The sequence below is a fragment of the Scyliorhinus canicula genome, chromosome 13, assembly GCF_902713615.1.
Source record: "Scyliorhinus canicula chromosome 13, sScyCan1.1, whole genome shotgun sequence".
NCBI lineage: Eukaryota > Metazoa > Chordata > Chondrichthyes > Carcharhiniformes > Scyliorhinidae > Scyliorhinus > Scyliorhinus canicula.
Window position 1 is genome coordinate 115,928,605 of NC_052158.1, and position 14,805 is coordinate 115,943,409.

The window sequence follows — 14,805 nt, forward strand, 5'->3', positions numbered from 1 at the left end:
GCCTATTAACCATCTGCCTGCTAACAGGATGGGCATAGTGAAGCTATCTGTGCATCAGCAGCCACAGCATCCAGGAGTTTTCTGTATTCCCAATCTTCAACTCCGCTCAGGGTGCAATGAGTGAATTCCGGACTATGTAATGTGACATGCCATCATATGTGGACCATTACGAGGAAAAAATTCAGTGAGGCATCACAGAAAACCAGTGAATGAAAACCCTTTCTATTTCATTGGTCACCATTGCATTTGAGAGAATTTGCAATATTGTAAAAATGCTGCTACTGGTGCACTCTTTGCCATTCAGTCACAAAGAGCTGCGGATTTAATCACATTTTCACACCCACAATGAAGCAAAGAGCTTCTGAATTCTGGATCTCACTGCTCCCTGATGCAAAATGAAAATGAAAGAAAGAAAAACTTACGTTTATATGTTTTTCATGACCACTGACAATCGCGAAGCACTTTATAGCCAATAAAGTACTTAAAAATGCAGTGGCTGTTGTGATGCAGGAAATTCAATTTGTGCACTGTAAACTCCCACAAACAGCAATGCGGCAGTGACCAGAAAAATCTGTTTTGTTATTGTGTTAATTGAAGGATAAATATTGGCCAGGGCATGGGGGATAGCTCTCCTGCAGTTCTTCGAAATAATGGATCTTTCAGATCCTGAGCAGACTGATGGTTTAATGTGGAAAAACAGTGCAGCACTCTCTCATTGCTACAACAGAATGTTAGCCTAGCCAGGGAGGATCCAGAGCTATAAAATCTGATGGTTATGGTGACCTTCATTTTAAATGTTAACACCCTCCAGCATTTTAACCTAAGCTGGAGAATATCCTGGAACATGCTGCAGAGCCAACAAACAACCTTTGTTCATGAATTGCCGCTGTCGAATGGCTCTGGCAATTTGTAGTTTATTCACTCTTCGGAGGATGATAACACCCCCTGGGATGTCTTTGCTTGTCCCATTTTCTATCTGGATCTTCTGCTCCTTTCCCTCTTTCAGTATTATGGCAAGCAAGTGTAATGCCATCAAGCCATTTTGATGAATAAAGAAGACTGTAAAATCGACTTCAAGATGCGAAGTGCACTGGAATCAGATGTGTACTAGAATCAAGTGACAACTAGTCCCTGTGCATCAAAATGCAGATCCTAAGCTACTGGTGGAGAAACAATGGATATTGTACAGTTGCATGACATGGCACATTGATCAGGTGAGCTACCAAACAGCAGCCAATGGCTCAAAGACAGGGTACCCCCCACAAAAGTTTGATTGTGAAAATGTACACTGGTCACAGCCAAACTTGCTTTATTGAAACTAAATTTCAAATGACTCGTTCAATTAACATTTTTGGTTGAAAAGGCTTTTATTGCTCACTTCAGTTTAAATTATTCAAAATTATTTTACAACTATACTTTATCCCTTCATAATTTTACAGATCGTATCCATCTTGCCCGTTTTCTCAGAAGTTTGCTAGTCTTTGTAATTTTCTTCACTAAAGAGCAGTAGAGGCTGGATCATTGGATATACTCGCGGCTGAGTTAACCAGAGTTTTGATCTCTGAGGAAGTCAAGGGTTATGGGACACAGGCAGGAAACTAGAGTCAAGGCCACAATCAGATCAGCCTTGTCCATATCGAATGTAGAAGATTCAACAGGCCGAATGGCCCACTCTTGCTCCCATGTCTTAGGATCTTATTTCTCATCCTACATGGACAAATAGATAAAATATTTTCAGTATATCACAGTGTGAATTACATGAGTGTGATCAGCAATAGGTGAAGATGCAATTTAGACAAAGTGTTGCAGCATTTTGGAGGGATTTCATAATGAGTTAATTGTCAGAGTGTTAACTCCACTTTAGAATCTTGGGTGGGCGATGCCCATGGTGGGAAAAAGTGAGGTGAATTCATTGAGGTGAATGTTTGACCTTCCCAGCTTTGGTGAGATAATTTTCTGCCCATTTAGCACTTCTCTAAATATCCTGGAGGCCATAGACACGATACTCATTGCCACTGCCATTGCTGCCAGTCTCTGAATGCACATGTCGGCAGTGCTGTTGGAAAATCAAGAAGGCAGTGTTGTCTGTCAGCAATCTCATCAAATATATCCTGAGGTGTACCCGCTGGAAAGTTGCAGGCCATTTTCCTTCCAGTCAGCTGCAAGAAGGGGAATTTGAGAGAGACCAGTAACTCTCTGAATCACAGATTTTAGTTAGATGTTTTTAGAAAATGAGAGAAGAAGCTGTATATAATTTACTTTGAAATATGTAGTCTTATTCTGAAGTTGAATGTTTCTCTTAGAGATTTATGTGGCTATGTTGGGTACAAACTATATTTAAATGACTGGTTTATGATTAGAATGTACATTCCAGTGCAGTCAAAGTAGGGACATAAGAAATTATAGTGTAAAATTACAAACATTAGGAGCAGAAATAGGTTATGTGGCCCCTCAAGTCTGTTCTGCCATTCAATAAGATAATGGCTGGGTTTTTTTTATTATTCATTTATGGGATGTGGGCAACACTGGTTGGGCCAGCATTTGCTGGCCATCCTCAGTGCCCTTCAGAAGGTGGTGATGAGTTGCTATCTTGAACCTCTGCAGTCCTTGAGGTGTAGATACATCCACTGTGTTGTGAGGGAGGGAGTTCTAGGATGTTGCCCCAGCGACTGTGAAGAAATGGTGATATATTTCCAAATCAAGGTGGTGAGGGACTTGGAGGGAAACTTCCAGATATTGGGGTTCCCAGGTAACTACTGCTCTTGTCCTTCGAGATGGTAGTGGTCGTGGGTTTGGAAGGTGCTATATGAAGAACCTTGGTGAGCTACTGCAGTGCACGGCTGCCACTGTTCATCAGTGGTGGAGGGTTTGAAAGTTTATGGAAGGGGTAGCAATCAAGCGGGCTGCTTTGTCCTGGATGGCGTGAGCTTCATGAGTGTTGTCAGAGCTTCACTTATCCAGGCAAGTGGAAAATATTCCATTATGCTCCTGACTTGTGCCTTGTCGATGGTGGACAGGCTTTCAGAGGTCCAGAAGTGAGTTACTTGGCGTAGCATTCCACATCTTTGACCTGCCACGGAAGGTAATATGGCCTATCCAGTTCAGTTTCTGATCAATGGTAATCCGCCTCAGGATGTTGATTGCAGGGGATTCAGCGATGGTAATACCATTGAATGTCTAGATGCGGTGGCAAGCTTCTCTCTTGAATGAAGGGCAGCACGGTAGCATTGTGGATAGCACAATTGATTCACAGCTCCAGGGTCCCAGGTTCGATTCTGGCTTGGGTCACTGTCTGTGCGGAGTCTGCACATCCTCCTCGTGTGTGCGTGGGTTTCCTCCGGGTGCTCCGGTTTCCTCCCACAGTCCAAAGACGTGCAGGTTAGGTGGATTGGCCATGATCAATTGCCCATATTGTCCAAAATTGCCCTCAGCGTTGGGTGGGGTTACTGGGTTATGGGAATAGGGTGAAGGTGTTGACCTTGGGTAGGGTGCTCTTTCCAAGAGCTGGTGCAGACTTGATGGGCCAAATGGCCTCCTTCTTCACTGTAAATTCTATGATAATCTATGATGATGACTGGCACTTTTGTAGCGCGAATGTAACTTGCCGCTTGTCAGCAAAAGCCTGGATATTGTCCTTCCATCATTTTGCTGATGATGGAGTAGACTGATAGGGCAGTAATTAGCTGGGTTGGATTTTTCCTGTTTCTTGTGTACAGGACATACCTAGGCATTTGAACACGGACTGCTTCATTATCTGAGGAATCACAAATGATGCTGAACATTGTGCAGTCATCTGCAAACATCCCCACTTCTGGCCTTATGATGGAAGGTGGGGTGAGCCACGTATGGCTGTTGTATATATTATTGTATTTACTCACTGTTGCTGTTGTTGTGTTGATGTTGTTGTTGGCTCCGCCTGTGGCTCCGCCCCTCTGAGAAGGTATATAACCCATCGATCCGGGACAGCCTCTCAGTGCGGGAGGGGCTACTGGTGGGCACATTCTAGCTGATTAAAACCACAGTTCTTGTTAACTACCGTTTCAACAGGATTGATTAGTATCAGAAAGGTCATTGATGAAGCAGCTGAAGATGTTTGGGCCAGGACACTACCCTGAAGAACTCCTACAGTAACTCCTGGAGCTGAGATGATTGACCTCCAACCATCACAACCACCTTCCTTTGTGCCAGGTATGACTCCAACCAGCAGAGAGTTTTCCTTCTGATTCCCATTGCCTCCAGTTTAGCTAGGACTCCTTGATGCCGTACTCGGTCAAATGCTGCCTTGATGTCAAGGGCAGTCACTCTCACCTCACCTCTGGCATTCAGCTCTTTTTTCCATGTTTAAACCAAGGCTGTTATGAGGTCATGAGATGAGTGACTCTGGTTGAACCCAAACTGAGCGAGCATGAGCAGGTTTTGCTGAGTAAGTGCCGCTTGATAGCACTGTTGATGACTCCATCCATCACTTTGCTGATGATGGAGAGTAGACTGATAGGGCGGTAATTGGCTGAGTTGGATTTGATCTGTTTCTTGTGTACAGGACACAACTGGGCAATTTTCCACATTTCCAGGTAGATGCCAGTGTGTAGCTGTACTGGAACGGCTTGGCTAGGGGTGCGGCAAGTTCCGGAGCACAAGTCTTCAGTACTACTGCTGGAATATTGTCAGGGCCCATAGCCTTTGCAGTGTCCAGTGCCTTCAGTCATTTCTTGATATCACGGAATTGAATCGTATTAGTTGAAGAATGACATTTGTGATGCTGGGTACCTCTGGAGGAGACTGAGATGGATCAAGGGTGGGACAGTGGTTATCACTGCTGCCTCACAGCGCCAGGGACCTGGGTTCGATTTTGGCCTCGGGTGACTGTCTGTGTGGAGTTTGCACTTTCTCCCTGTGCCTGCATGGGTTGCCTCCGGGTGCTCCGGTTTCCTCCCACAGTCCAAAGATGTACAGGTTAGGTGAATTGGCCATGCTAAATTGCCCAAAAAAGTCGGTGGGATTACAGGGCTAGGAGTGGGGGATTGGGCCTATGTAGGATGCTCTTTCGGAGCAAGGGCCAGTGCAGAATCGATGGGCCAAATGGCCTCCTAATGAACTGTAGGGATTCTATGAGCCACTTGGCACTTCTGGCTGAAGATTGTTGCCAATGCCTTAGCCTTGTCTTTTGAACATATTTACTCTTCCTCCAGTGAGTTGTTTAATTGTCCACCACCATTCACGGCTGGATGTGGCAGGACTGTAGAGCTTAGATCTGATGTGTCCGTTGTTCTGTCTATTACTTGCTGCGTAAGCTGTTTGGCACACAAGTAGTTCTGTGTTGTAGCTTCACCAGGTTGACACCTCATTTTTCGGTATGCCTGATGTTGCTCCTGGCATGCTCGCCTGTACTCTTTATTGAACCAAGGTTGACCCCCTGGCTTGGTGGTAATGGTAGAAATTTGTTTGTGTTAAGTTCCACGTTTCCATCTACCCCAATAACCTTTGATTCCCTTACCCATCAAGCATCTATCTAACTCCAAATTAAAAATATCCAATGATCCCACCTCCACCACCTTCTGAGGCAGAGAGGTCCAAATTCACACAACCCTTTCAAAGAAAATAATTTGTCTAATCTCAGTCTTAAATGGGTGACTTCTAATTTTGAAACAGTGTCCTGTAGTTCTGGACTTGCCCATAAGAGAAAACAACCTTTCCACGTCCACCTTGTCAAGAGCTATCAGGATCTTATATACTTCAATCAAGTCACCCCTCACTCTTTGAAACTTCAGTGGAAACAAACCCAGTCTGTCCAAGTCTTCCCAATAAGACAACCAACTAATTCTAAGTGTCAATCTAATAAATCGCCTGTGAATTGCTTCCATCACATTTACATCCTCCCTTTAATAAGGAGTCAAAACCTGCATACAGTATTCGAGATATGGTCTCGCCCATGACCCGAGTAACTGAAGCAGAGATAAAACAAACACTGGTTTCCTATATAATTTCAATGCAATTTCAGTGTTGGTAGAAGTTATTCAGAGTCAAGAGGTTTTGTTAAACATTCCATATCGCAAGTTACATGGAACAGTAATTACTTTCCAAATGAAACACTATTTGTATGAGTTAAAATTGCATTTAGCATCATTTTCCTGAAAAAGTGCTCCTGGATCAGGAACTTGAACACATACTCATTTTGCAACACAAAGATATCTTATTCCCAACATTTAACACCAAGCTCCCAATTTCTGATGCGCTGCCCACTCACTTAATTGATCAGTCATTTTTTGTCATTTGAAGCTTCTGACTGCATTACTTATGCCCACTAATCTTAGTCTCATCAGAAAACTTAGGTAACAATAGATAGCCATATATCAAAGTCATTAATAAATAAAGCGAATGGTTGAACCCCCAGGTAGATCCTTTTGAGACACCGTTTTGTTTCAAAGAGAGTTATAGTTTCTTATTTTTACAAACAATACAATTGCTTGTGTAATCTTACATAATTTATTGCAATTTACAATACATGTTTCATTCTGCATGGGTCTCACCCCACAACCCAAAGATGTGCAAGGTGGGTTGGCCATGCTAAATTGACCATTAATGGGAAAAAATGAATTGGGTACTCTAAATTTATTTTTAAAAATACATGTTTCATTGCCAACACCCAACCTTCAAAATGTCATTGCTGCAGCTAAACTGTACATTTACGATGAAAGGTCTCAAAAATAATGGGAAGTTTTGCCACATACAATGCCTTGGTTACACCACAGAGGAGTACTGAATGTAGTACTGGATATCAATCCTTAGAAAGGAGATTTAATCTTAAACCAAAGATTCAACAAATATTAACAGAGTTAGATTATGAGGAAAATTTTCTAAACTAAGCATGTATTCCCTCGAATGTGGCAAATTAAAGGTATATTGAGTATTCAAGACTTTTTAAAATACTTGTTAAAACAGATATAAATTTCTTCATCTGGCTAGATGGGAAAAGAGGAAATTCCATCAGGCACTTCAGGAAAGAAGCAAAGAGGGGCAAAAGTATTCAACTCATTCCCACAAAAATTGGAAGTGAGCCAACTAATAATTTTAAATCTGAGATTAGTAACCTTTTATTAACGAACGATACTGTGGTATGGAACTAAGGTGGGTAAATGGAGCTAGGATACAGCTACTGTATGACATTTTGTCATTGCATGGTGTAACAGGTTTAAGGGGCTGGATCGCCTACTCCTTTTCCTATCCTCCGATGATCAAATTAACAAAGTTTCTCTAAGATATGTCCAAAAATGATCAAACTGAACAGAATTCAGTAAACATATTCACTTAATCTAGTTTAGAGGTGTTTTAGTTTACTTGCTAGTTAGGACTTGACTTTTGAAACAGTAGAATGAAAGCAATTAACTTTCAAGCACGCATTATTCTTCTTCATAGTTAGAGAGGGAAGAATATAATGGATTATATATTGTATAACAGTGGGTGAGGCACCTGGAGCAGAGTAGGTCAGTGATAAGTGGGAGCTGGAAGATATTGCAACAAAAATGTGTAGGGCACGAGACAGAGGAAGTGTTTAATGGCAGTGTGAAGTGTTAATGTGTTGCTGCTGGAATAAAGCCAAGATAGCAGAACGTATTAATAGAAGAAATGATGTGGGGATGTCGGCATTGGACTGGGATGGGCACAGTAAGAAGTCTGACAACGCCAGGTTAAAGTCCAACAGATTTGTCTCGTATCACAAAACAAACCTGTTGGACTTTAACCTGGTGTTGTAAGACTTCTTACTAGAAGTCAGTGCTGGGTTAAAGCAAAATCTAAGAAAATGTGACAGATAACCCAGCAGGGGAGGGGGATTTACATTGGGACAAAAAGTGTTTGGGATTTTAAAAAAGGGGTCAAGGTGGAGGATGAGGGTCACAGTCCCTACCCTCCCAGAACCATGATAGGGTTTCCCTTATCCTCACTTTTCACCTCACCACCCTCCACAGTCAAAGCATCATTCTCCGTCATTTCCGTCAACTCCAGTATGATGCCACCATGCAACACATCTCCCCGTAATCCCCACGTCAGCATTCCAGTGGCTGCTTCCTCCGTGACATCCTGTTCCCCTCCTCCACCACCCCAACTCCTCATCCCCTTCTCACAACACCTTCCCTTGCAGTTGCAGAAGGTATAATACCGGCCCATTTACCTCCTCCCTCCTCGCCATTCACTCATTCCAGGTGAAGCAACAATTTACTTGCACCTTCTTCAATTTGGTCTACTGTATTCGCTGCCCCCAATGCTCCTCTACATTGTGGAGACTAAATGCAGACTGGGTGACTGCTTTGTGGAACACCTTCGCTCAGTCCCCAAGCATGACCCTAACCTTCCTGTCGCTTGCCATTTCAACTCAGCATCTTGCCCTCATGCTCACATATCTGTCCTTGGCCTGCTGCAATGTTCCACTGGAGTCCAATGCAAACTGAGGAACAGCATTTCATCTTCCAATTAGGCACATTACAGCCCTCAGAACTTAACACCAGGTTCAACAACTTTACACTGTGAACTTTCATTTCCATCCTGACTTCTTTTTCTTCGAGTTTATCCGAAAGATTTTTTGTCCCAACACAAACATCCTGAGTCATCTGTCGCTTGTTCTTAGGTTTTGCTTCCACCAAGCAGTGGCCTTTGTTCTCCTATTAACATTCTGCTATCTTACCTTTATGCCACTAGCAACTCCTGCACAATGCCATTAACACTTCCTGTCTCAGGCCCGACACATCTTTGTTGCAATCTCTTAGCTCCCACCTATCACTGACCTTCTACATTGCTCCATCTGCTCCCCCCCCTATATAGTATATAATCTATTACATTTCTCTCTCTCTTTAACTTTGAAGACGAGTTATACGTTAACTGTTTCTCTCTCCGCAGATGCTGCCAGACCTGCTGCGTTTTTCAAGCACATTCTGCTTTTATTTCAAATATGCAGCATCTGCAGTTATTTACTTTTATTGAAAGCAATTATTACATGAGAAACATTACAAGGCGCATGATATTAAGTCAAAACAATCAGGACCTGTAAATATGTGAAAAACAAGTTTTAAAGTCCATTAGGCCAGAAGAGACAAATGTTTAGGGAAGCTTTATAGTGTTTTGGACGAATTACATTCAAAATGGTAGTAATCAAATATTGAGTCCTCATTCAAGCCCCATTTACAAACAAATTCTAGCCAAACAATACTTAAACTAAAGTACTCAAAGTGGAAAAATTCAAACCTAAAAATCTTGCGTCCAGTTTGGAATTTAACAGTGCCACTTAAACAATCTAAGAAACAGTTAAATTATATGTGTACTAGTACAAATAGCTGACTTTTGTAGCACTAAGATAAACTATAAGCATGTGACTAAAGTTCCATAAATAAGAACTCAAACAAAGTCTCTTGGCCCCCAAATAACTTACAAACAATGCAACATAACCAGCTACAAGCTATACCCTTCCCGTCACCACCTCTACCTCTTCCTCCTCATTTTTCTCCTACTCCCCGAGCTTTGAACCATTCATCCCTCAAATTAGAAATTAGGTTATACTGAAATAATTGGAAATATGATCCATTTTATTTTAATTGAAATAAGGATTGCAGCCCTCACAACCAATTAATTTAATCACTAAGCAAATATTTTACTGCAATTCTCACATACCTCAAAATCATAAATTTACATTATTGGCTTCCAGAAAATAATAGTGAGGAAAAACAATGAAATTATAGGTTAAAAGGTGCACAACTGTGAATTTTACATTATTGATTTGTAATCAAATCATTAAAATGTTTACTTTGTTTTATGGATTTCAAAAAATAGTGAGCTGGAAGGAAGGCAAAAAAGCAGAACCTGACTAATGAAGCAACACCTTTGTTTACCATTTCATCTTCATTTCCTTTGTTGATAAAATTGTTTTCTTCTTTAGCCATTTTGTTTCACAAATTCAACTTCACTTGTTTGATTACTGTTGGAACAAAGAAATTCAAGAAAATCAGTAATGCAAGTTGAGCAAGCAAAAATACATAACTGGTGAACTAAAGTGTTATAAGATAAAGACAGAGAATGAATTGATCCATATTCTAAGTTGTGGAACTGGTGTACACCCACACTTTCCATAAAATCTGTACAAATATTAGAACAATGTTTATATTTGGAAGATTAAAGATTAGTGTTTTATTCAATTCCTGTCCTTCAGACAATTAGTAAGAATCAATTCAATACAATGGTTCTGCAGTCCTGGCAATATCTAATCAAATTACACATTCCACGTAACAGCAAAATGTCTGTTGTTCCGAGTCAGTTAAAAGTTGCAATACCTCATTTATTACCATAACCAACTTTAACTTTAAAAACTATTACATTGTTGGCCAAACTATAGATACAGACCAGCAACCCATTTGTTGGACAATTTACAGCGGTATCCCCCCTCCAGCTACCAAATCCTCTGGCAATAAAAAAAAGCCCAATAGTTCACCTTTGGAACAGACTTTGCAATTCTGAACCTATACTGTTAATACTTCAAAATTATAACTGATGGTTAATTGTTACTTACACAATTTTATCTACATGTCAAAATGTTTCGACTGCTCAGACGTTTTACAGTCACTCTCAGTTTGAAATTGTGTGTAATGCACTTGGTATCCGAGACTACACAGCACCAATGAAGTATTTGCTTTGAAACATTGCTCTTACTTCTTTTAACTCATCACAAACACAATAGTACCATTATATCTTGGCAAACTTGTTTAAAAGATTCAAACAATAAAAGTCAACTATTACATTCGTACAAAGGATGTAGTCCAGTCTTATTATGTTCCAATGGAGCCTTCATTATTCCTTGATGCATGCAATTCCACAAATTCAATGATACAGGTTCCGTGTGCATGAGGTCAACCTGATTTTATCTGCAAGTTGACGGCCTACAGGTTATTTTTCTGACCAAACCCTTCCTAGAATTTTCAGTAATCTCATTTGCACAGTACTTCATATTTTATTGCAAAACAAAAGCAATTTATTTGTTGCAGGAGTGGGCTAAGAGGGGAAGTGATTTAAATTTAAAAAATCATTGCTGCCAGCAGAAAATGATGCAATGACAATATTTCCCAGAATCATTATGCCGCATTATTTTTAGCACAAGAATTCTGTTTTGAGGTTGTAGGCAATTTTAGTGTTGAGAATGGCATTGTGTCAATTGTAAGCACCAAGTGTTCAACCAAGATCTGCGTCAGTTAAGTGTGCAGATCTGTCCCAATCAAAATATTTCACCTTACTGCACCAAAAGTCATATTTTCCATTTCAGAACCTAGCTCCTGTCTAGGAATTTGATTGAGAATGCCCACTCTCACTTAACATAGGAGGACCCTTACCACACAGCAAAGCAGACTGGTATCTCATTATTCTGATCGATGACGGTAAAGTGTTTGATGTAATGCAAATGCATTTTAGCAAGGCTTTTGACAAGGTCTCACATGGCATATTGATCAGAATAGTAAAAGCCCATGGTATGCAAGGATAACTGGTAAGTTGGATCCAAAACAGTTGCAAGAAACAAAGAAAGTACTTTTGTGGCTGGGAGGTTATTTCCAGTGGTGTTCCAGGGGGCCCTAGGTACTAGATAATGCTTCCTATAAGATCTGTGGCCACAAGTCCTCCTGCAAAAGGACACATACAAACAAAGGGACAAACATATAAATTAGGAGCAGGAATAGGTCACTTGACTCCTCAAGCCTGTTCTGCCATTCAATAAGATCATGGCTGGATCTGATTGTAACTTCAACCCAACAATTCTGTCTACTCCGATAACCTTTCACCCCCAAGACAGTCCCTTGAACATAGGCATGCATGATCATGAAAACCATCTGAAGGGTCCACATGCACATACACTCAAAAAGGTTAGTGAGGAGGTTGGCATTATGACCCCTGCAGCATACATCAATAATTCAGACTTAACTGTCGGGGACAGGATTAAGAAGTTTGCAGATGATCTGAGGAAGAAAGCTAGACTGCAGGAAGGTATCATAAACTGGTGTGCAAAAAATGGCATATGTAATTCAATCCGGACAAGTGCGAGATAATTCATTTAGGGAGGACATATAAGGTAAGTCAATACAGAATAAGTGGTAGAATTCTGAGAAGTGTAAAGGGTCTTGAAGTGTATGTCCATAAATCCCTAGAGATAGCTGGAACAAGAGTAGGCTATTCAGCCCCTTAAGTTTGTTGTGCCATTACGGCTGATCTGTATCTCATCTCTATTCACCCAGTTTTGTTCCATATCTTGTAAGAGCGCTGCAATTCATTTATTTAATAAGATTAAATTAGTATTGTGTACACAGAGACCACACTAGAGGCAAAAAGAAACTGTTTGTTTATTGAACAAAAAACTGTTTACACCTTGTATGTACACCGATCCCAGCAGGACTTCTCTGCTCGGCTCCCACTCAGACCAAGCTTTTGTACACAGCGTCCATGGCTCTGCTGATGGGGCTTCCACCCCTCAGCGTGGAAGCTCATATTCAACTAGACTCATGGGGAGACTAATTGGTCCAACCCCATAGGTCTTGTGCGGGTTACAATAATTATATAATTAAACTATTACATAATGAATTTCTCGTTATGCTGAAGACTACTGAGTCAACGATTCATGGTTCGAAATAAAATACCAACCAGCTAATAGCGCACAGTGTGGCGACTAGGGGATTTTCACAGTAACTTCATTGCACTGTTAATGTAAACCTACTTGTGACACTAATAAAGATTATTATAATATTTTTCACTTAAAATGCATAACTATATGTTTGAGGACTCAGATCTATATAGGAAAACAGCGTATTGAGAAATGACATCACCAACACATTTTCGTATTGCTCAGGCACCTCCAAATTTCCCAATACAACACTGGTGGTGGGAGGAAGGGGAGGAGAGAGGAGAGTGTGCATAAAGGGTGAGAGGGGGGGGGGGGGGGAGAAACAAAAAAGCTGAGCAAAAGGTGGGGAGTGAGAAGGTGTGCCCGATGGTGAGGGAAGAGCAAGTATGCGTAAGGGATGCGCTGGGGAGGGGGTTGGAAAAGAGAGTGGCTGCCTTAACCTCACAACAGCACTCGACCAAGTATATCATCCAAGAAACCTAACAAATTTGAAATAAATGTGAATCAGGGGAAAACTCTCCACTGGTTAGACTCATACTAGCACGAAGAAAAATAGTTGTGGTTGTGGGAGGACAATCATCTCAGTGCCAGCACAGGGCAGGAGTTCGACAGAGTAGTGTCCCATGCCCAATCATCTTTGGCTGCTTTACCAAAGGCCTTCTTCCAACATAAGTCTGAAGTAGGATGTTTGCCGATGATTGTACTGTTCAGTATCACTTGCAACTTCTCTGATGTTGAAGTAGCCATATCACACGCTGTATGACCTGGACAACATTCAGGCTTGGACTGCTAAGTGGCAAGTAACATAACACAACTACCAGGTATGGCAATCTCCAACAAAAGGGAATTTTTTGTTTTTTTTTTGTTTTATAAATCTAGAGTACCCAATTATTTTTTCCAATTAAGGGGCAATTTAGCGTGGCCAATCCACCTACCCTGCACACCTTCTGATTGTGGGGGTGAAACCCACACAGACACAGGGCGAATGTGCAAACTCCACACGGACAGTGACCCAGGGCCGGGATTCAAACCCAGGTCCTCAGCGCCGTAGGCAGCAATGCTAACCACTGTGCCACCGTGCTGCCCCAACAAAAGGGAATTTAACCACCTCCTCTTGAGATACAATGGCACTACCATTGATGAATCTGCCACAATCATTATCCTGGGGGTAACCAGTGACTAGATAACTCTATGAGCTATATAAATACCGTGACTACAAAAGCAGGTCAGACAGAGGCTAGGCATTCTGCAGCAGGTGACTCATTTCACACCATCTTAAAGCCTACCCATCATCTACAAGCCACATGATGAGGACACATTCACCCTCCGTAAGGCCTCCATCCACATCTTGGCACCAACCTCACCTGCCAGCTCCTCCTCCCATTTAGACTTCATATCCCCCACCAGGACTCCCTCCCACTCTATCAACTCATTATAGATATCCAACACCTTCCCCTCTCCTATTTCATCCTTCGACAGCACCTTGTCCTACAACCTCAGGGCTGGTAGCCAGGTAAGGACGGCACCTCTCTCCTTACAAAATCCCAGACCTGCAGGTACCTAAAGCTATCCCCCCTGGGCAACTCACAATTCTTCCAGGTCCTCCGGTGCCACGAATTTACCCTCTATAAACAAGTCGCCAAAGCACTCAACCCTGTCTGTTGCCACCCCCTAAATCTTACCCACCGGTGCAAACCAATAGTTATTACAGATCGGCATTCACACCGAGGCACCCTCCAGCCCCAAGTGCTGCCTTCACTGCCCTCACACTCTTAGGGCCGACACCACCACTGGGTTCACGGAATACCTCGCCAGTGAGAACGGTAAAGGAGGCAGCAACAAAGCCCTCAAACACGTGGTGCTATGTCTTTTCGTCCGACGTCATTTCGTCCAACGACACTTCGTCCGCGTCTTTTGGTCCAACGTCTTTTTGTCCGCACGTCTTTTGGTCCAACGTCTTTTTGTCCGATGACTTTTTTCGTCAAAGACTTTTTGTGACTTGTTACGTTTTTTTGTCAGATGATTTTTTTTGTAAAAGACTTTTTGTAACTTGACTTTTTGTAACTTGCTTAGTCACACTCCACTCCCCACATTAACTTTTTGTAAATAGAAATCTTCTCTAATGCACATAGCAAGGTATAATATGCAATAAAGGATTTTTATTA

The 14,805-nt window shown here is 41.7% G+C and overlaps 1 protein-coding gene across 3 annotated transcripts in view; it reads right to left on the reverse strand.

Moving 5' to 3' along the window:
* LOC119975888 (probable cation-transporting ATPase 13A3) overlaps positions 1-14,805 on the reverse strand; it is a 186,432-nt gene that overhangs the window by 150,965 nt on the left and 20,662 nt on the right. For all 3 annotated transcript variants that reach the window (XM_038815806.1, XM_038815804.1, XM_038815805.1), the window contains exon 2: positions 9,876-9,961. In XM_038815806.1, the coding sequence (XP_038671734.1) occupies positions 9,876-9,926 (51 nt within the window). In that variant the 5' untranslated portion in view covers positions 9,927-9,961. The remainder of the gene's footprint in view (positions 1-9,875; positions 9,962-14,805) is intronic.